The sequence below is a fragment of the Pelodiscus sinensis genome, chromosome 6, assembly GCF_049634645.1.
Source record: "Pelodiscus sinensis isolate JC-2024 chromosome 6, ASM4963464v1, whole genome shotgun sequence".
In the NCBI taxonomy this organism is placed as follows: Eukaryota; Metazoa; Chordata; order Testudines; family Trionychidae; genus Pelodiscus; species Pelodiscus sinensis.
This window is the reverse complement of record NC_134716.1, coordinates 59,509,537-59,532,256: the sequence shown is the minus strand read 5'-3', so window position 1 is coordinate 59,532,256 and position 22,720 is coordinate 59,509,537. Positions and strand designations below refer to the sequence as shown.

At 41.7% G+C, this 22,720-nt stretch overlaps 1 protein-coding gene across 4 annotated transcripts in view; it reads right to left on the bottom strand.

The window, feature by feature from the left end:
• Positions 1 to 22,720, bottom strand: part of TRIM36 (tripartite motif containing 36) — a 46,173-nt gene that overhangs the window by 14,974 nt on the left and 8,479 nt on the right. For 2 of the 4 annotated variants that reach the window (XM_006134474.4, XM_025190383.2), the window contains exons 2-3: positions 14,843 to 15,080; positions 2,248 to 2,573 (exon numbers count right to left, since the gene is read on the bottom strand). In XM_006134474.4, coding sequence (XP_006134536.1) covers positions 2,248 to 2,573; positions 14,843 to 15,080 — 564 coding nt within the window. Of the gene's footprint in view, positions 1 to 2,247; positions 2,574 to 14,842; positions 15,081 to 16,075; positions 16,098 to 16,371; positions 16,528 to 22,720 lie in introns of those variants that run through there. The other 2 variants (XM_075931991.1, XM_075931992.1) reach the window with 2 other exon arrangements.

The window sequence follows — 22,720 nt, the reverse complement described above, 5'->3', positions numbered from 1 at the left end:
CATAAAAGTGCTGGCATCCCTCAATAAGAGGATCACAAAAGCACTAACATAGCTATATTGTTTGTTCTGATAGAGAAGTCTGTATAATTTGACATGATTAAGCCATCATTATCAACCAGGTAACTTGATAATGTTTCTTATAAAACATTACAAGAACAGGTCTATTTTCATTGTCGCAACTTCAAGTATGTATGCATATGGTTGTGACAATATATACCAAGAATCCCAAAATCATTGTGTCTTCCCGCTTACTTCCTCCGTCTGCAAAAGTGATATTTGGTTTAAACCCTAAATCTTAAAAAAAAACAAAAAAACAAAAAAACCCCGCACACCACACACAACCCACAATATGTAGATAATTATACTCATCAGAATCTATAGAAAAATTCAGAAAGATGTCAAAGTCACTAGAAGTTTAAAAAAAAATTAAAATGTTTATTGAAGTTAGATAAAACGACAAGGATTTTCTGAAATGATATCCTGTATTAGAGGAAAACTAAGTAAAATTTGTTGATTAAAGTACTGAGTCTAGAGATCCAAAGGTATTTTCTAAAAATTGACATTCTAAATAAAAATATTTGTTGTCAGCAAAATGCTTCTGGGAAAAAGATGTCTTTAAAAGGAGAGAATGAAAGCCTGAGTCTGTGTATCTCAAACAAACACCAAGTCTTTACAAGTCTCTACACATTTTTATTGTTGGATTTTCTGTCAGATTACAGGATGCTTTTTTCATATAAATTAATCTTAAATAGAATATTTTTAAATCACATCAATTAACCCTACAATATTAAAATAGGATTATTAATAATTTCAGGGTTTCCATCTGCCCTGAACTTGGATCAGTCTGCTTCTTTCTGCTTTTATAGATTAAGTAATTAACAAAATAGAATCCAGAACTATCTTGAGTAGTCTGGATAGTTAAGAGAGAATTAACAGCATAAATGTGTTTCAAAATTACACAAAACTTCTGCAGAACTGTAACTCAGTTTCCTTGCTTAGCCTTGATTTTCTAGAATCTAGAACCATTAATCAATTGTGACAAGATTTTAACCTTAGAATCCTGCTTAAGTTTAAACACATTTTAAAGAGCTTCTACTAGAAAATATGTAGCTGTCTGTTTGTATATAGCTTCCAGACAACTTCCATAAAAACAAATCCACATCTGTAAATCTATTTACCTCTCTGCTTCCAGAAGTACTTTGTTTTCTCTACGTCACTTACTTAACACAAACATATTTGGCCCAAATTAGACATGCCTTTCAACCTAAGTGAACCAAATTAAAAAAAGAAAAGCAGGCCTCAAAAGCAGGTTAATATCTTAAGAAAGTATACCCAAGATAGTCTAGTGATGCTAACAGAAGAGTTTCATAACTCAAGCAATATTTTTGGTATTTCTGGGTCCTAACAACCATCTTCATAGGTTATTAAGACTGACCAATTGTCTTATATTGAAAGGACAACTCTTGTAGCCAGTGGCATCATATGGTGACATTTATACCATAGTTTAGGTTTTAAAGTTCAACATGGACACCAGGCCTGGCCAAAGAGTTTACAGGGCCCAAGGCAGCATGTCGTGGTTAGCTGCACCATGTGGCCAGGCGACTCCCAGCCAGGGCAGCGAGTGAGCAGTCGGGTGGGTAGACACCGAGCAGTGCAGGGCCCAAGGCAGCCACTTTGCTCGCCTTGCCCTGAGTCCGGGCCTGATGGACCCCACACATTCCACACACCTAGTACTGAATTGTGCCAGAGACTCAACATTCTGTTACTGACCGGTAGGAGTGCGGGGGGGGGGACGGGGGGAGGAGAGAGAGAGAGAGAGAGAAATATTGTTATATAAATGGTGCATTCAAAGGGAATACAAATAGAACTATTGCCACAAAACTTTAGTTATTGTACTATTTCTAGAAAACACCCAGTGCAATTATTTTTAAATGTTATTTAAAGTGACTAAAAAGTCTAAAATCATTTACACCTTGTTTTTAAAAAGCGCCATACCTTCATCTGATGGGAACCATAGCAAACATTTAATTGTATTAAATGGTTCACTTCCAACCTGTGCATTTGTCAACACCTACCTCTTTGGCATCAGATTAATAATTGTAATGCAAACTTGTACAATTCATTTAATAAATGATAGTAATGGAAACCAGGTGGTTACTTCTTATGGGCAGTATTTGCTCTGCATTCTCAGATCAGATGCAAGAGACAAAAAAATCTGCAAGGTATACCAGATTAAAAACCACTTACCTTGGGCCTGAAGTTAGTGGTTGGTCCTACATACTCATGTTGGGCTTTTAGAGTTCCCCAAGGATGATGTATTTTGAAGCATTCATTGCAATAGCTTGCACTGCAGTCCATGCAACTCTTTGTAGATTCTTGAGGTGGAGGTTTACAGAGATCACACATAATAGCTGTGGCTGCCCTGGCTGCCTGTCTGTATCTTTCCACAATAGTTTCCAAGGTGAAATTTCGAAATAAGCCATTGATGCCTCGTTCTCCCAGATCTACATCATGCCGACAGCCAGGACAAGGAAAAATGGTCGTCCTAGGAGTCAGTGAATTGCGTTTCCAGCCTGTATAGATGGCAAGATCTAGTTTAGTCAGGATATAATGGGAAGAAAGATTAGGACAGGAAAGCAGGAAACACAGCACCTAATGTAAGAATCCACAAGCCTAAATTCTGAAGAAATCTTGAGTCACTTTAGTACGTCATCCAGAATGGCATAGTATGAACTCAGATAAAGTCCGTCAAGCCACAGAAGACAATATATTTTCCCTTTCAAGGCATGGCCCTGATTGGATACAGTAGGCATAGTAAGTCAAGTTATAATTCCAAATGAAAATGGGGTGAAAATATTCAACAATTCTGACTACAGCGCTGCAATGTGGCAATTCTGTTTCTTGCTATAGTAAAATATGCCAATAGCAGTATACTCATGCCTTTTCCTTCCAAGTAGGCACTATATAGGTCTATCACTCTAAGAGACCATACCAGTTAAATTCAGTGATTAATCTTGCCAAAACTGTGAATGAAAAGGAAAATGACCTAACTGGTCTGTCCTCATTCCTGGTAGCAAGTCAAATATGGCACAAATGCACTCCAGATATTTAAACTCCTCTTACTTTATATGGGAATGAAAAATATATTCTATTAAGCTTGACAAATTTACATGGCAATTAAATGAGTGTAAAAACCTGAAACCCAATCACTAACAGACCAAGAGCTACGAGAATAAATCTAAATCTAGCTTTGGATACCTCAGCATTAGAGTCTCCAATACTTTCTGGAATCCATATTTGAGTTAAAGTGACTGGTGTCCAAATTCAGATGTGGGATTTTTTAATATAATGATCTAAATGGAGATTGAGATTAAAATAGCATTGTTCCCAGATATACACAGTTGAATTTGAGCTTTTACAAATGTGTTATGGTTGCAACATATATAGTTAGTCTGTCTTAAGCAGAGACAAAACAGGACAAGCTGGGCATTTAGAATACCGTACTAGGAAATTCTAGCCAAATCACTCAATCATAGCATGCACTGTCCGATCTGGCTTTTCCCAAACAAATGTTTAAAAATGTTATATTTTGAACCAAAGATGTCAGAACCACCTTCATGAAAGGAAGGCTACTTCCAGTAAGGTTAAGTGAGATGGTAGTTTCAAGTCCAAGAGGAGGAAAAGCTAAAAGGAATGCGTATTGGCAAGAAGTAATAACAGCGTTCTATCCTATTATGATGGAACTTTCAATACAGACAATTAGTTGGATATTTTCAGGGCCTTAGTCACCAGACAAGAGAAACCCCAGCACCAAGATGAGGTTTTCTGGTTTTTTAGCAGGTTTAATATAGTTTCACCTAGCCTGTATTAAAGTTTGCCTGGGCAGAAAGGAATTTTGCTTTACTTTTAATTGGGGAATATAGAGCATTATGGTGACACTACATAAAAACCAAGAAATCTCCTGCTTCTTCCCTTGATAGTCATTTGATCTTCCATTGATCTTCCATTGTTCAAAGTTGGGGGTAAGTGGCTAGCTTCACCACACACCTTGAGTATTAAGATTTCATTACATGCCAAGATATCTAGTGATGCTGATCTCTGGCTTTCCCTACTATACTAACCAATTCCAAATTTTCTTCATAACCTCTTGCATTCTGCAACCTCTCTGTAAAAATATCCCCACTAGGAACTAACTCCCTTTTAGAACTCTTACTTTAGCATAAAAACTATTTTTCAAAACATGCTCTGCATGACGACAGCTGTGTGCACACTTCAGGAACTGAAAGGCCCAGCCATAGAGTGAGCAACCGTGCACAAGCTGATATCGAGCTCCAATTCAGAAGTTCCTGTATTTTTATCTAGAGAGCCTACAGAAAGATGGCCAGCTCAGATTTATGAATAGATACAATTAAACTGATTAGTGTAGTTAATGCAAAGAATGATTTCTGGCTAAAAAGGAGTCCAAAGTCTTCTGGTACTTACTTGAAGTGAATTTAATAACCCAAGATGGATGCTCTGGAATACCTGTAATTTGGCATAGATGAGCAACACACACATGAAATGTATGAAAACAGTACTGAATTAAAAGCCTTATTTAAATGTATGCCCAGCATATATGTACACAAGTTTAAGTATACCTTCAACGGACACTTCAGAAAGTACTTATAAAGGCCTAAGAAGAAGAATTATTTCACATTCAAACCATGCAGTGAAGAGTAATGAGTAAAAATAAGGTAATACTTACATTCACTAATAAAGCAAATCAATTATGAAAAATAATGGTAGCTTATGCAAACACAGCACACGAGCAGTTTAACATGCCAGTTAAATGAGCAATGAAAAAGCAAAACAACAGATGGAAAAAAAATATGATGCTGTGGCCAAGTTTAAAAACAGTACAAACCAATCCACTAGCATGCTTTTGAAGTCTGGACCAAGTGACACACAGAGGTATGGTTAGAATTTGTTTAACCAAAAGATGAGTTAACTGCCAACCAATTGTGACTTTTCATTCTGTCACTTAATGCACAAAATCAGACCATGGTAATGACTACATGCTTTATACATATACTGGTGACACCATGCCTACAATACCCCATCCAGTGGCTAGGAAATCTAAAAAGATCTTTAAAAGAGGTTCCATGCCTTTCTGTTAAATTCACTTCAATCATTTGTTTTTTTCTTAAACTCATGATTACTTCATGGGGATTTAAAGCCCTCTCAACAGGGGAACAAGTGCTTTTACTAGTTAAAGCTATTTTAGCTATATGGAAAATAAGCCTTGTGGCTACCAATGTAAATTACAAGGCTACTCTCCATATTTTATTAAAGTCTATATAGTGTTTAAAAAGTAGGATTCTGATCACTGTATTCCATCTTTGAAACAACATAAGATGAATAACCAGGCACATAAATATATTATAGGTAATGAAATGGGTTCTGTTCCCCTTCCACCTTCATTTCAGAAAAGCAAAAGCTATGTTTTGCAGATATATGAAAGATAGAATATGCCTAGAATAATTTCATTAAAAAAAAATAAAAAACCTTCAACTTCTATGGTTATCTAATCACTTGTAAAGTAACACAGACTGTTCTGTAACGTCTTTTGCATGTTACAAATCCAGATTCTACCAATCAGTCCTATACACACTAATAATCATAGACCATCAAGATTATTTTCCACCTCTAAATTTTTAGAATATTTTGAATACAAAACTCTGTGGTACTAATAGTCTTGCTTGTAAGTAAACTATATCCTACCAATTCTCAGATTGAGTTTAACTTCTACAAATGCTCTAATTCCATTAAAAAGATAAAAATGTGGTTCTCGTGGCAAGCAGTTTAAACCCCAATCCTGCCAACACTTAAGTACATTAATAAACACGAGTAGTAAGTCAAGACATGAAAATCACACACATTTTATCTACATCTTTTTTAAATAATGTTTTCTTCTAAGAGAGCATACTAGATCAACATTTACAATGTGGAATAGCATTATCTGTAGCAGATAACCAGAAAAGGGATAATACATCTTTAAAATATAAATTGATTCTGTTTTTCAAATAAAACATGATATCACCAGTATTCTGTGATCATGGTGGATATGAAAATTGAATTTGTGGAGAGATTTAAAATTTTAAAAGGATATTTTAAAGGTCAACTGGATTCAACTAAACACTTAAATGAATTCACATTTCCACCTTATGCCTATAGTTAGAACTTTTTCTAATACCCTTACAAAAATGCTACAAATTGACTCTAATTTCACTCATATTAGGTACAGCATAAATTTACAACCTTTTTGTTATAATCTTAAGTGTTGCTTGTAGCTGACATATAGCAATGTGATTTTTGACAGTGTTTTTTTAAGACTACTTATCTATCTGTAAAAAACAGAGGACGATTTCTATTCTGCTAAATCTTACATTATTTGAGTAAAATATTTAGAAATGTATAGAATGACTTATGAAACTTATTTTTCCTTCAGTTTTTTTTAGATTTGCACATTTTTAATGAGAAATTTGGATTCACAATTTTCTGAAATTCATTCACTTTTTCCTCTTTCAACAGTACATACCCAGTTTAATTTCTTATCAAATGTCTATTATAATTTGCAAGAATGACAAATTAGTTTTCCATGTTTGTTTACTTTGTACATTTGACTGTATTTAGATAAGTGTGTTTCAATGTTTCCTGTTTGTGTGGGTCACCCACCAAACAAAAACAGATTATTTATCAAGACAGGAAAATGCAATTGTAAAACTACAAGAATTGGCAGAGAGATTTAAGGAGCAGGTTTATTTAGCACCTGAAACTATATGCTTTTTGTAAGTTGGCTATTCTTGGAATTATGTTCCAGCATGCAGAACATTTATAAAATAATTAATTGTTAGATGCTTTTGCATATACAGAAACAAAAGCAGAGCTTGCTGAGGAAACATCTATAAACTTAAATTCCTATATTAAGAATATGCTGCTACAAACAGCATTCTACTAGGAATGGATGTAAAGGGGTAACTGGTTAACCAATTACTCGGTAAGCACTGCCTTACCACAGGGGTGGGTAAGAGGCTGCCAATGGACCAAATCCAGCCCTCCAAGCCACTGGATCCGGTCCATGGCTGCCTCACTGGGACCTTTTAAGTGCACAGCAGTGGCAGTCATGCAGCACATGTGGCTGCTCTATTCTGGGAGTGAGGCTTTGTGCCCTGTCCTGCCCTTCAGCAAAATCTCTCAGCTCCCATTGGCCAGTTTCTGACCAATAACAGCTGAGATATTTTGCTGGCAGCAGGGGCAGCCAATAAAGCCTTCCCCCCACCCTGCCCCCGCCCCTCTTTCACTCTGCCTGGAGCAGAGCCACCTAGAGCAGCTTGCAACTGCAGCCTTCAGGTTCCTGCAGGGCTACTGACTGAATAAGCACCTCCCAGCCAGAGCCAGTCTCTGGCACGCGCGCACACACACACACACACACACACACACACCCCCACCCCCAACTACCTGCCCAAGGCCACCTCCCAAACTCTCTGAACCCCCTTCACCCAGGTCACAACTTCCTCTCAGACCCTGCACCTCCTTCCCCAGGCCAGAATCCTCTCCTGCTCCCATACACCCTCCCTGATCCTGCACCTCACTCGTCCCAAATCATCACCACCCAAGCCCTCTGCATCCCCTTCACCCAAGTCACAACTCCCTCCCAAACCCTGCACCCCCTCCTAGAGCCCCTCCCTCAGGTCAGAATCCTCTCCTGAACCCATACTCCCTCCTAGACTCTGCACCCTGAGCCTCGCCCCAGATCACAACCCCCTCCCTTCACCCAAACGCTGTCTCAGACTCCAGCTGCTCTGCCCCCGGCTTCCCCAAGACTGCCGCTGCTGGAACTGACCAGCGGTGGACTTGGGGAAGCCGGGGGCAGAGCAGCTCCAATTGTCCGGCTGGCCAGAGCACTTCCGGGTTCCAGTTGGTGCTGGACTATCGGGAGTGCCAGAGCATTGGATGCCGAACTGGAGTTTTACTGTATTTTAAATAGGATTTTACATCCCTACAATTTACAATTATCACATAAATGTAGTACATTTGAACCCCTTTAATATGGCAACCCTAGGAAATAGAGTATGCTAAGATTAAAGAATTAGCCAGCTCAGGGAGGCCGCTGCGAGGTCTGAGTGTGAGGGGATGTGTTATAGGACACTTACCAGGCATCCTGATCCTGGGGGCATATGTGGCCTGCGCCCCATGCTGCTCCCAGGCACCACTCACAGCAGGGAAAAACTGCAGGGGAAGCGTGTTTCTGTGCTGCCGTTCCCCCAGCTAAGGGTCAGGGGAAGTGGCAGTGTGCAGAGGATTGGTACCAGGGGCGTTCCCGGAATAGGGATGCCAGGAGCATGGAGGGTTCAGGTGTATCAAAGAGTGTATCAACAAGTCAATTTTCATAATTATTAAATACTTGTCCCAGGCATGCTGAAACATTGACAAGTATCGGTATATCACAATAAAAGCTATTTCACCACTTCCAAGCGTCAATTCCACTTGACAGTTTGGAAGTAACAAGAATAATCATCTAAGTCAGGGCTACTCAACATGCAGCCTGTAGGCCACATGCAGCCCGTAGGCCACATGCAGCCTGTTTGTTTGTGGCCCATGGTGCGGTTTGGGTTTATGCGGGGTCAATATGCAACCCAAAACAAAAAAGTAGTCAATATAATGGTCTTCTGTTGATATAGGTTTTAGTAGTAAAATTCCTGGACTGTCATTGCTCATTAAAAGTGCTGTCATAGGAATGAAAATCAGGTAAATATTGCATTGTATTAATAATCAGCAGAACTGACTTAAATGGGCCCTGCCTGTTGTGTAGTCTTGCCTTAATCTTTGTATTCATGCCCATCAGTGTGAAAGAAGCTATTCTCGTACAGGCAGTCCCCGGGCTTCCTGTAGTCAGCCGCTGGTCAGTTTCAGCAGCAGCTGAATCTGGACGCCAGTTCCGACTTACGTACAAATTCAGCTTAAGAACAAACCTACAGTCCCTATCTAACCTACGTAACCCGGGGACTGCCTGTATATATTTGCATGTATATGCAACCACACTTAAGTTGTGGCCCTCAGTATGTGCTGTGAGTAACGTGGCCCCCTGGGACTTCCAAAGTTGAGTAGCCCTGATCTAAGTATCTAAAAAGGTAACCAAAGCCCTTCTAACAACAAAAAACAGATACACAACCTCTCCACCCCCCCAAAAAAGAGACACCAACATTTTGACATCTCTTATTTTCCTCATGCTCGGATTAATTTCCTGGATCCCAAAACTATATCAGATGACAGCTTCCTTTTTAGTTATGCATTGCTACCCATCCAGGCTTTACCCAGACAGTCCAATTTTGGGCCTCTGTAGCCAGGTGCCATTTAACGTTGCCACTTGCCAGGTGCCAATTTTCAACCAGAAAGTCCAGTCAAAAAGGGGCCCTGTCTGTGTCCTATCAAACATATTGACTGGACACTAGAAGTCCAGTTACTACTGGAGCAGGGGCAGTCATGGGGTCATTAACCCACCCCAGCTCCCATTCATCTAGGGCTACTTTCTACATGCAGGCATGCTCCTTGTCAGGCTGCAGCAGTTCCCATCACAGCCTCAGAGCAGGAGGTGGCTAGCTGGGTGGGACAATCCAGTGAGCAACAGAGATGGGGTGCCTTGGAGGGAAAAGACAGAGCAGGAGGCTGAGCCTTGGGGGTCAGGTTACCAGCCATTTAAAATAAGTGTGGGAACCTTAGGCCCGTGGGCCAGACGTGTCCCTGGCTTCCCTAGATCTGGACCCTGAGGCTCAGAATTCCCCCCAGCATTGGGAAGCCCATGCTGGTGCTCCAGTCTCTCTGCTGCCCCACCAAGGGGCTGGAACACACAAAAATCTACTAGCCTGGACCCTGCCTAGGCTATGGTGTGCGAGGGGAATGTGGGGGGGGGAGTGCCTTTTTCCTCAGAGGCAACCCCAGTAGGGTTGGGGGTTTTTTGTTCGTTTTCGCTTCTCACATCTGTGCAGCCCTGGCAGATTTTTCTGTAGGTCAGAGCCTCCCCCCCCCCCAAGCCAAAAAAGGTTCCTCACCCTGATTTTAGAAGGTAGCAACCAAGCATTTAAGATACCTTAAAAAGCATTCAGTTATTCACTCTTCTTTATGGTTAACTAAAATTCATATTGCAATTATTTTCCCTTTAAAGAATGGATAACTAACCATAGAGTACATAGAGGGTCAATGCATTAACTACAATCTAATCTACAGGTGATTGGTTATGTAGCCTCTAGAGAAATAATTATTTAGGAAAACAAAATTTCTTTTTCTGTCTATTGCTTAAGAATAATCCCAACAAAAAAAATTTGTATGTTTAGTCCAGTTGACCTTTAGATCAATTGCAGAGCAGAATGAAAAGTTTCTCAGTTAGAAATCTTCCATAACTTTGGTCAAGTCCACAAAAGTTTAGCAGCTGGACAGGATTTTTAGAAGAACTATATGCTAATCAATAATATTCAAATTAAGATCTAAATACTATGCTATCTACAGCCATAGAAGAAGTGAAGCATTTCTACCTCTCCACCCAAAAGACTTCCGCTGTGTGGCTGTGAACAATGAACAAAAAGCTGATTTTAGAAATGAAAGAATAGATTCGCCATTTGTTTACAAAAGATAAAGCACCAACTGTTTTCTTCTCCACTGCAAATAAAGTATTGTATCACTGAAATGAAAAATTGTTTAGTTTCCTAATACACTATACAGTTCTAATGCATGAAGGGGGGGGAGGGAGTCAAGCTCTCCCCTTTTATCGTATTCCAGAATAATTCACCATTTACATAGCTTAGTAGAACCAAACATTGTATATAATTTTTCTAGTATAATGGCATTATACTTAAATATTTGCTAGCAAAATTTTCATTATAAAGCTCCTCTATTTTCATTAAATAGATTCTATAAAATTAAGACCAGGATATTTAAGTTAACATTTGTACACAGTTTAAATTAGAGGATAAAACATTTACCAATTTCAGACATTTTTGGTATTATAACAAACTGCATTTGTGAAAAGTGGGCTGTGCAGATAATAGCTCCATAATGGAGACCAATTTGCTCTTGGTATTTAAAGGCCAAGAAAGCACATAATTTCTGCTACTTATTAATTCATGACACAGGCTGCAAGCTTGTCATGAAAGTCAGATTCCATGACTTTCCAGGACTTCTGCAGTGGCCAGTGCAGTCTCAAGTTACTGCATCCTGCTTCCCAAGCCGTTTGGGTGTAGGAGGGGGCTCAGGGCTGAGGGTTAGGGTGAGGGCTTTAGGAGTCCTCTGGTTCTCCCCTAAAAGAGCAACATGTCCCACCCTCTGCTTTTAGGCAAAAGCATAGCCAGGCAGCTCCAAATACTGCTTTCACCTGCAGGCTCCACCTCACAGCTCCCTTTGGCCATGGTTGTCCCCTCCCCTTCCTCTCTAAGCATCCTCAGCAACTCCAGATTCCCCTCCTCTCCAAGTTTTAGTCAGGCTTATATAGTACAAGTCATGAACAGGTCACAAGCCATGATTTTTGTGTTTACTGCCCATAACATCTGTCCCTGGTTTATTAAAAATACACGATTAAAACATAGCCTTAATTAATAATATACAAGTAATCAAGTTCTGTCAACAGACATTTATGTTTATTTTTGAGCATTTGGGGGTTTATTGATTTAAATGTTCACTGTTGTAAGAAATTATGGGGAGTCAGATAATTATTTAATGACAATAGATGCGGAAAATCAAACACATTAATATTTAAAGTTTTAACACAACACAATCAACATTGTATGTCAAAATATACAAGAGTTTGACAAAATGATTAGTAAATTCTCAGGCAGATTTGACTTACTTTGCCTATATGTAAATTTTGATAAATTTGGATGAAAATGTTCTCTCGGTGGTGTATATATGCATGGTGAAATTTGTTGGTTGGCTAATAAACCTTCATATAGTTTATAAAGGACTAGCTACAAGTGTTGTCCTTGGTGTATGTGAGCTAAGGCACAACTGACTGGAGTAACTGACTGGGTGCTTTGGGACTTGGAGTAACTTGCAAATTTCTGTGATTCTTGGCCTTAAGGGCCACCCATCCCAGAAATACACACACACAGCTGAATGACAAGACAGACCCCAGGGGAACCTTTAACTCTGTGTAAGGCTGCTAACGTGCCTGAAGAGTTTGCACATAGTACATAGTTGAGGAAATCTCTTTAGAATTAATAACCAATTTAGGGTTTGTACCCTATTTTTTCCAAGTTTGCCAGCACTCATGCGCTTAGGCCACCCTTGGGAGCATCCCAAAGTCAATGGGAGTTTTGCTCAGAATACATGAATTCGTACAAAATACTAAATACTCTGGAAAAAGAAATGAGGCCCATGACATCTCAAAATTGGTAACCCTACTTCACTTGTCACTTTTTACCATTTTGTCAAAACTGTAATCTCTGTAATTCAGGTCTTTCATATGTAGAATAGGTATGAAATTGCCACTTTCCCTCGAGTGTTGTAAAGATTACATATTTTTAAATAACCAAGATGTTTGTAAAGAACTAAGATACTATGATGAGAGTACACCACAGAAAAGCTCCAGAAGAAATTAATAATTATGAGTTTAGAGCAGAGTTTGGATGGCATATGGCAAATTGTCCATGAGTTATTCACTCAGTGAGCACCAGGGGTACCTAGATAAGGTGAGTGGGGTGGGAGTCAGGTTCGCACTTCCAGAAGGAGCAAGGTCTCAGGTGGAATGGGCGAGGCTGGGACAGCCAGCTCTCATCGTTGCCCAGAGCTGCCGCGCTGGTTCCCCCACCCCCCAGTAGACCCTGAAATCCACTCAGAATATGAAGCCTTGCCGTGCTCCAGCAGCAATTTAAAGGGCCTGGAGATCTGGCTGCTGTTATTCCTGTATTAGCAGTGCCCTTTTGAACCACCACTCCCCAACGTAACTGCCCCCTTATCGTCAGTAAGCCTAGGGAAAATTGTTCATTCTGTGCACTGAATGAGGTAGGCATCTTATGGTTAAGATAACATACCATCATGTAATTACAGATAGAATCATAGTGAACATGCAAAAGGGGGACCGATTAAGGTTCTATAACCAACACTTAGTTCTGTCATTTCTTAGCTTCCACATACTTGACTTTGCAAACCCAGAGTCCTTTTGGCAAGTTTGCTTTAGATATAATAGTAACAAAGTGTGAAAATGCTAGAATCAGAAGTGCAGGATAATGTCTCACTGAACACAATTTACAACAAATCTACAGTGAACATGCAGTGCTAGTAAAGAGGTATTACAATTCACATGTCCCTGCAAAAAGTACCACCAAAGAACTGCTGTGAGGTTAAGCATGTTGGACACTTCCTGGGCGACAGCAAGCCAAAATGCAAAACTTCGAAGATAAATGTAGGATTTTATTTTTAAATTAGCCAATTCAGGTGTTCAACATATTGATCAAAAGTCCATCCTTTTGAGGGGAGAGGGACAGGAAAAAAGAGCCAAAGAGGTGTAACTAGCCATAGTTATCTTAATGTAGTTCTTTAAAAGATTATGGTGATGTAAATTTTTGCTTTTGAGGCATGAAAAACAAGAAATTAACATTGCTAAAACCTGAGATGCAAGTATTAAGAGTTGTCTACGCATGAAAGTTATTCAACAATAAAGTACAGTATGGCATGAATTTAAAGGGAATCCACTCTGGAAATGGATTAAGCTAATTCAAGGCACCTTTATTCCAAAATAAGAGTGTGCACGTTCAGAGTTATTTCAGAGCTATAGGGTATGTCTACACTACCACCCTAGTTTGAACTAGGGTGGTAATGTAGTCAACCGGAGTTGCAAATGAAGCCCGGGATTTGAATACGAGGAGTACAGGTAGTTCGGAATAGGAAGCCTAGTCCGAACTACCTAGTTCATGCCGCGTGTAGCCGCGGGCACAGAGTCCGAACTAGCGGACATTTAAAAATGGCGGCGCCCGGCAACATGCAAATGAAGCCCGGGAAATTCAAATCCCAGGCTTCATTTGCAACTCCAGTTGACTACATTACCACCCTAGTTCGAACTAAGGTGGTAGTGTAGACATACCCATAGCTATTTTAGTATACCTTCAAATGTAGCCAAGCCTTGAGATTTTTCTTTCCTATTACATAACATAAATTTACAGAAATAAGGTGTATTTCTTTCACTTAATATTCATAGATGTTAACTGACTAATAAGGGTAAGTTAAGTGTCTTCAAGATAAATTCAGTCATGAAATAACAGTTAAAGAATCCAAAAATTAAGCATTCCATGATACTTTACACAGAGAACTCTGGTTCAATCTTCTTGCAAAGTTGTTTGCCTGAGGAGTTCCGATAACACATATGCATAGTAATTTATTAATATACCGTAGTAAAATGCTTGACGCAAAACAGCTATGTATTTTAGAAAGGCTGCATCAAAGACTTCAAAGGGGGAAAAAAAGCCTCCAGACTGAGCAACCTAAAGCCTGGAGATCTGTATCTTTAGAAAATGTCACGTCTTTTGTTTGAATTGAAGATTATGTCACAAACAAATTTTTTGACTAGGGCAACTTAATATCAGGAAGAATAAGAGTTATGAACTAATTTACAGGGTACTGTATTTAAAAATAATAATAAAAAAAACTCTTTTATATTATGTCCACTAAAGTAAATCAACTTTACAACAGAACATCCCATTTCTGCTATAAACACTAAAACATTCTTAAGTTACTCCTGTGACAACATTCAGCACTTAAAAGCATCAAGCTTTCATCTTTACTAATCAAATCAGAGTACATATAAAATGATGGTACATACCTGATCTACTAACTCTGTCAATTCGATCCAAACTAGGAGAATGTATTCGAATACGAGGGCTACTTTGACAGGAGGATTCGGACCCTAGATCAGTGAAAGAGTCTTCAAGTGTGAAGAAGAGAATTTCTTTTAAACATTTGTGACAGATACTGTGCTGACAAGGGAGGATCAGTGGATGGGTAAATAACTCCTTGCATGCTGGGCAGATGAGCTCTCGTTCAATATTCTTAATTGTAACCTTGAAAAGAAGAGGTGGGGGGAGGGGAATAAGACACGATCAGAAACTGAGCCAATAAGACTCTCATATGCAAACATTCAAAACTGCATTTAAATCTTGCATCAGAAAAAAAAAAAGTGACAAAAAATAAAAGCACAAGAAAGCTAGACTTGCATCTCAGGTCCTCTTGAGAAGGCAAAAACATAAAACAAAGCAATTTTTAGATTAATCATAAAGTTCCTTTCTTTTGGCTCCATAGTTCACTTTCTAAAAAAGGGCCCAAAATCATAAAACCAGGTTCCCTTTCTACATTCCTAAAACCACAGATTAGATTCAAGACTTTAAATTGTAATTTCTGTCACCACAAGTACTATGTTTTATTATGCAAAGGGAGTGCAAACAGTAAATAATACATAAAGCAAAAGTGAAACTGTCTAAAATCAAAATCTTATTTCTACTTCTCCTTCCTTGCACAATAATCTGCATTAGAGTTGTACATGACTCTTTAAAAGTAATAATCCTGAAAACATAATATAAATTTGTGTAAGGCTTTTTTTTAAAAAAAATATCAAAGCCATGTATTTTGCTTTTACTACCTGAAAGTATGGCTTTACCAGAAATAACTATAATCAATTGCATTTTTCCATTTATTTCAGTATATTTAGTTACAAAAACTTCTTCCATGAGAGATTCAAGTTCTCAATAAGCACCTCTGGAAAAAAAAAAAAACACTATTCCTCCCGCATCCGCTTAAGTTTGCTATTGTCTAGCGTGCACTCAGTTTGGTTTCTCCTTCTTCCTCACCACGAATACAAGAAAGCACATTGTTCCTAAGGCGGCGGGAGGGAAGATCCCTGTCCCAATTACAGGCCAGTCAAAGTAAATTACAGCCTGGTTGAATGAATTGGGAGACGCGCTCTGCAGCGCCCTAGGGGCAGTGCTTTGTGAGCTGGGTGGGGTGCGAGGGCGCTTGGCTGCTAAAGACGCAGTGAGCAATGGGAAACCTTTTTAGTTACCCCAAGGGCTGCTCCTGCCCACCACCTCCCCCCTCCCCCGCGGGGTTTCTGGAGGGGATCGCGCCGCTGGCAGCCGGGGGCGCCGCAGGGCAGCTGGGCAGGGGCCGCAGCCTGACAGCTCCTGCTCGGGCAGCGCCCGGACGGGAAGCGCAGCAGCAGGAGTCTGCAGAACGCAGGGAGCGCGCTGCCGCCGGGGGCTGGGGCCACAGGGCAGAGCCGCCCGGGGGGCTGAGCCGCGCTCAAGGCAGGAAGTTTGGGGCTGGCCGGGGGACCCACCCACGCGCCCCCGCACTCACTGCGGGCTCCAGCCGATCGCCCTCCATCCCGGCGCCGCCTGGCGCTCCTGCGGCGGGGGCGGGAGCGGCGGCGGCTGCAGGCTCCCAGCGCAGCTGGCCGGGCCGGGCGGGGCGGGCCTGGCAACGCGACCAGCGCACAATGAGGGGCGGGGCGGCACCTGGCACCTTTGTGAGCCGGGAGCAGGAAGCGCGAGGGGCCGCGGGGCGGGCTGGCCCGGGGGCGGGGCCGGGGCTGGCGCTGTCCAGCAGCGACCGGCCCCGGGACACCGCCCAGCGAGGCAGGCGGAGAGCGGAGAATCGCTGCTTCACCCCCGCGTAACCCCTCCACCCCCACGCACAGCCCGGGGCGGACTCGCCCTGCTGGCCCGTGCCACTCAGCCCTGGGCCCGGGCGGGAGAGAGACTGATCAGGCGTTGGCAGGGTGAGAAAGTTGCACCAGTTTCAACTTAAAATGGTTTGTAACCCAATGTAGATAAACTCCCGATTTAAGGCTCCTTCGGGGGTAGGCTTGATGTAAACAAAGTCCCACTAGACTGAAGCAAAACGTAAGACGGTAAATGATCGTCTCATCTGAAGAAGTAGGTGTTATCCACACAAAAGCTCACGCTACTTACATTCTTGTTGTTCTCTTAGGTATCACAGGACTACTCATTTTTTAAATTACATGGCAACCCCTTCTGAGACTAAGTAAGAACTGTCACCCACCCCAATCTTACACTGCAGGGTAACTCTACTGGTTGGCCCTGGCGAATCAGACCAGCTGCCTGGTGTAGACAAGGCATCAGTCATAGCAAACACAAAATTCTGCAATAATAAAAAGGGGGGTGTCCAAATGTTGAGCAAAAAAAGCACCCTCCCCCCACAAAAAAATCATGGCACCTTTAAATCTCACACTCCCCATCTCCACCATGTCCCCACCATCTGTTGCCATGTCTCCTCCCCTTGCTCCATCAGCTCCCCTGGTGCCTGCTCCCCCCCCAGCCTCTCACCCTCCTCTGCTGTCCTGACTCCTGCCCTTCTCATTGCCCTCAGCCCTCCTGAGACCTGCCCCCCTCCACCAGCCCTTCTCTCCCCCCCACCCATGCCCACTCCTCCAGTAGCCCCACTCTGATCATGTGAGCTACCCCCCCTCCTAACACCTCACACTACACACCTGCCCTGCCTCTCTCCTCTGGTGCTGGTCCCTCCCCTGCAGGTGTCTGTCCTTCTGTTTCACCCCAGAATCCCCTGGCACCTGCACCTTCCCTTACCCCGGCACCCTCCTGGTGCCTCCCCCTTCCCTCACTGCTCCTGCCCCCTTTGCCCCTGATGCCCACTCCCTCACCACCATCTGCCCCCGTTGTCCTCATGCCCCTGTGCCCTCACACGATTTGTTCTATCCCCGCCTTCCTCATGCCCACCTCTTCTTTCAAGCCTTCTCCTAGCACTTCCCCCTCCAGCCCCAATGCCCTTACCCTCTCCTCTCCCAGCACCACCCTGTTCCCTCCCGCCCACGGATACTTCCCCTCCTGCTCTTTTCCTCATTGTCTCTACTTGGCCCCCTGGCATTTGTCTCTCCTCCACCCTGTCCCTTGGTGCCTTCCCCTTTCTTCTCCTGACCTGCCCCTCTCCCCTCAGCAGAAGCCCTTTCCTCTCCCACCCCTTCCCCCTATTTTTACCCACACCCCCACCTTCTGCCTCCCAATTTGAGTCTGTGATCAGGCCCGGCCCCAGCTGCTTCCGTGACCCCAGACCATGTGCTAGGCCTGGAGCTGAGCTGCGTGGTTTTAAAATTTAAAGTCCCGGGCTGTGACATCACGGCACACCAGACGTCTCCTCTCTCAGCTGTTGCGCGGGAGTTTGAACATGCTACACATGCACTCGCTGAGATATCTTGCGAACCTGGCGTCTCCCCTCTCATCTGCTGCACGGAGGGGGTGTGCGAGATGATCGGAGGGCGTGCATGCTGCCATGCAACAGCTGAGAGGGGAGACATTGGTTCGCAAGACATCTGAGGGAGCACATGCGCGGTGTGTTCCAGCATCTCCACTCTCAGCTGTTGCGCAGCGGCATGCACTCCTTCTGACAGTCTCATGCACCCTCTGGGGTGTGTGCACCCCAGTTTGGAGACCACTGTTTTAAAACACCGGCACAGGCGCACATAAGTGCCCCAGCGGGCGCCATGGCACCCATGGGCACCACGTTGGGGACCCCTGCTCTAGGGCTAGGGTGCAACAAAACAAGTTAAGTAGATAGAATTGAAGCTTTGTCACCAATGGAGACAAAGAATATTTCCTCTCCAAAAAAATGGCACACTCTACTCTGAGAGAAGAAAGAAACAGGTACTTCCAAAAGTAATTAAGAAAGACTGCCTAGAATGAAACTGAGAATTCTATCCACAAAGGCATCACTGTTCTGGATCAATGTATGCCCTTGCTGGGAACTAATCACAGTGATGTCTATAGACACAAAATTCTCTGATTAATCCTACTGGCATTGATGCAGAAGCACCATCTTGCTCCTCTCCGGGTAGCTAAGGAATAACTAGCCATAAAGGAACAATTATTTTGTGAAGCAGGATGGGCTTCTGTAGTTAGTGCCATGGTGTCCAACCAGTTGTAAAGCAATAGCCTCTATAGGGCACATCTACACTACAGGACAAAGTCAAATTAAGAAACACAACTTCAGGTATGTTAATTGAGTAGCTGAAGTCAAAGTAGCTTAACTCGACTTTTGGCACCGTCTGCATTGCAGGAAGAACACTCTTCCTTCAAAATCCCTTACTCCCCATGAAAGCAGGGTTACCAGCATCATCCGGAGTGCCCTCTCATTTTAAATTAGCTGTCTTAACTAGATCACTAATTCGAACCCTGGAAAATCGACAGCGGCAGCTTCAATCTTCCTCTGTAGTGTAGACGTATCCAAAGTGACTACTGTTATAGTGAACTGGCCACATTATTCTGAAAATGTAAATAATTTTGTGAGCCAACGAGCCACTCTACTGGCCAAATAGCCACATGTGATTAGCGGCTAACATGTTGGACACTATGGGTTAGTGGAAGTACATCACAGACTCAGTACTGAGTCTGAGTACTTAACTGAGAAAATAGCACAGCAAGAACTCAGAAGTTTGTGGAAAGAAAGCACCAGAGGTCATGTTAGAGTCATCTGAAATAGACGTCCAAGGTACCTGTTCTCAACTGGTATCTTGGGAGTGGGACTGGAATTCAAGATTTTCCAAAAAAAGGGAAGAGGGTCAAACAAAAAGGAGTGAAATGAAGGAAATGGGGGGAGACAGACAACAAATGCATTACATTTTGTCCAAAACTAGAAAAGGTCAGGAATTCTCACCTGATGCCTCCTCTGCTACTAATTCCCTCTGTGGAAATGCGAAAAGCCCCTAATTGCTGTGTTTTAGGCCTTCCATATGCTAGAAAAGTTTATCAGTTTAAATGAAATTAATTTATTTTTACACTGAGCTACTTAAACCAGTGCTGAACTTTAAAGTAGAAAGACATTTAATCCAATTTGACGCTTACTTGTATTAATTTAGCTTAAATCAGTAGTTTAACATAAGGTAGGATTAAACCTGGTCTATGTGCACCTTCATTATGGATTTGCACCAGTTTAACTAGACTGATTTAAAAAAAATAAACTAGGTCACTGGTATAGACAAAATCCTAATTCTTATCTTGATAAGTGGATAAGATTATCTGCCTCATAGGCTGTGCCCATGATAGACTATTTTGAGAAGTTTCCCAGCACTGGTGCATTAGGATAATTTGGGGGGGACCCCACACAGGGTGCGCTCTTTGCCAGTTCATCGTACTTTAGAACAGGCCTGGAAAACAATGGTAAAGAACCCCATGTCCTGTTTTTGTCACTTGTGGGAGACTCTCCCTCCCCACTGAAAAGAAAATTATTGCAAACAAGATTTCTGGGCATTTAAAATATAAGTATTCAAATTGCTGTGCAAACAGTAAGGTGCTCTGAATGTTGAAAGTGTACTGGGTGTTTTCCAATCACAAAAAAAAACCCAAATAAGTAAGAGTCTTTGTCTCAAAGAGCATCAAATGTATGGGTATGTATCAGAAATAAATATGAAAAGTAATTTTAGAAAAGCGGAGAAGAACAGGTTAGGACTTCTCTTTAATGATAGCTGGATGGATAAATAGTTGAAAAAGCCAGAGGTTTTTGAGCATCTGTATTACCTTCTTCCCCTTTTCCAGCAAGCTTCCATTTAGAAATATGCAGAATACATCCTCTCTACCCATATCCAGGACAAAAAAACCACCACCAACAAAAAACCCTATATAACATGGATTAGCGTCTTTAGATATTGGGGGAGGGGCAGAAACAATACCATCTGTGGACATGGAGAAGTAAGCTTGTGGAAAAAACCCACATTATCTAAGAAGTTCAAAGTTAAGACATACAATGTCCTTAATTCACACAATGAGAGGAGGTTTAGTTAATTAAACAGATTGAGTTGTGGCCTGAATTTCAATGTTAAAAGGCTAGCAAGTTTAAGCCTTACATTTGACCTACTTGTTATATAAACACAAACACAAACACACAGAGAGAGAGAGAGAGAGAGAGAGAGAGAGTTTAAAAGAATGTAATCAAGATAATCTGGTATTTTTTTCCCAAAATTCTTTGATGATGTTACTAATGCCACCACGGAGGATTCATTAATACAAAACAAAAAACAAACAAAAAAATACACCACACCAGAGAGAGAGAGAGAGAGAGAGAGACTAATTTTCTTTTCATAATTAATTTACCTTTTTCCTTTACTGAGCTTGAGTAGTGAAATTTGACTGGCAAATTGCATTTACTGGAAATGGCAAACACAGCAGTACTGCTTTTGCATTTGCAGCACTGCAAAGGAATGTTTACGCTTAAAACAAAAACATTTTTTTAAAAGTTAAGTCAACAGATGCAAACATTTTCTTTCAAGTTTGCTTTGTAAACCACCTTCTTAATAAAATCCAGAAATATTATTGCTAAGGCTACTGGAACTGACAGGGTCACTAATTTTTATGTGCTTTTTAGTTGCCCCAAACTCATGCACAGCTCCGTAGAAATAACCTATTGAACAGACGAGGGTGGAAAAACAGGTTAGTGAGGAAATATTTTATTGTCAAGATTCCAAGTGGGTAATAAACCATGAATTAAGACTTCATTTGGAAGTTTATGAATAACTGCTTTATCCTTTTAATTTCAGAATGCCTTGACTCTATGGGCATGTTCCATCAGAACTTTGAAATAATTAAAGCATCACCCACTTTTGTCTACATTAGAAGAGTACAACAAACATGACTGAATTGGTGCTGAACACAGTTCAACTGCAGCCAAGAACAAAACCCTTTTCTGCAGTGCCACCACCTCTGAAATAGTAACAAATAGGGTTTAGCCTTGGTAACGCTTGTCTTTACAACATGGTCCACACCAGCTGGCAAGGGGTACATATGAACACCTGTTGCCAACAACAATTAGTTTTGCTAGTGTACATAAGGCTAAACCTCTCACTGCCCAATTGCATTGTAGAGCCAATAGTTGTTATTGTCAGCATTTTGTGAGTGATTGTTTGTCCAATCCTCTAATAGATCATTAAGGTATTAACTGGTTTGTGTGCTGGTTTACTTTGGCTTCAGGGCCCTTGGAAAGTAGGGTTTTAAATAGCTGGGCCTATATCACTGTATGGATGAAAGGTCCCAGAGGCCTGGGCTCCAACTAGTAGATCTGGGAAGAAGCACATGTTCTCTCTTAGGAGGGGAGGGCCTAATCTCCCTGAACACCTAATTTACTACCTTTTTTACATCCCCTAGCTCCAGCACTACTGCATTCTCAGGATAGTTTTCCCTGCACCATGTTTGTTCATATTGCTGTATCATTGGAAGGAAGCAATCCAGCCGGGGGGGAGGGGAGCAAAGCCTCTATGAAGGGCCCTCCAGCGGCAGCACAGGCTCCCCGCTGTGTGGGAAAGGAGCAGGGCTGAGCTCCTGCCACGTGCCAGTGAAAGTCAGCTTGCATGCCACTTCTGGCACATGTGCCGGGGTTGCCGACCACTGGTCTATTTATACATACGTCCTTAATGTGACGTTGGCTGTGTAACTAGCTTCCCATAATAACTCAAAGTTTAACCATTACAATTTCTTTTATTTTTTTCCCGCTTCAAAATAAAGCCATTGTGCCTGGAAAGCCTATGGATGGTATTCTTAATTTTGAAGTGATTAATATCTGTATAATCTAGTTTCCAAGTGTACTTTAAGAACTCCACAATGAATAGAGGCACCCAAGGACGACAGGTGCTGTACTTAAGTTTTTATTTAGCATTTGTCAGAGGCTAACACACCAGTCCAAAGTT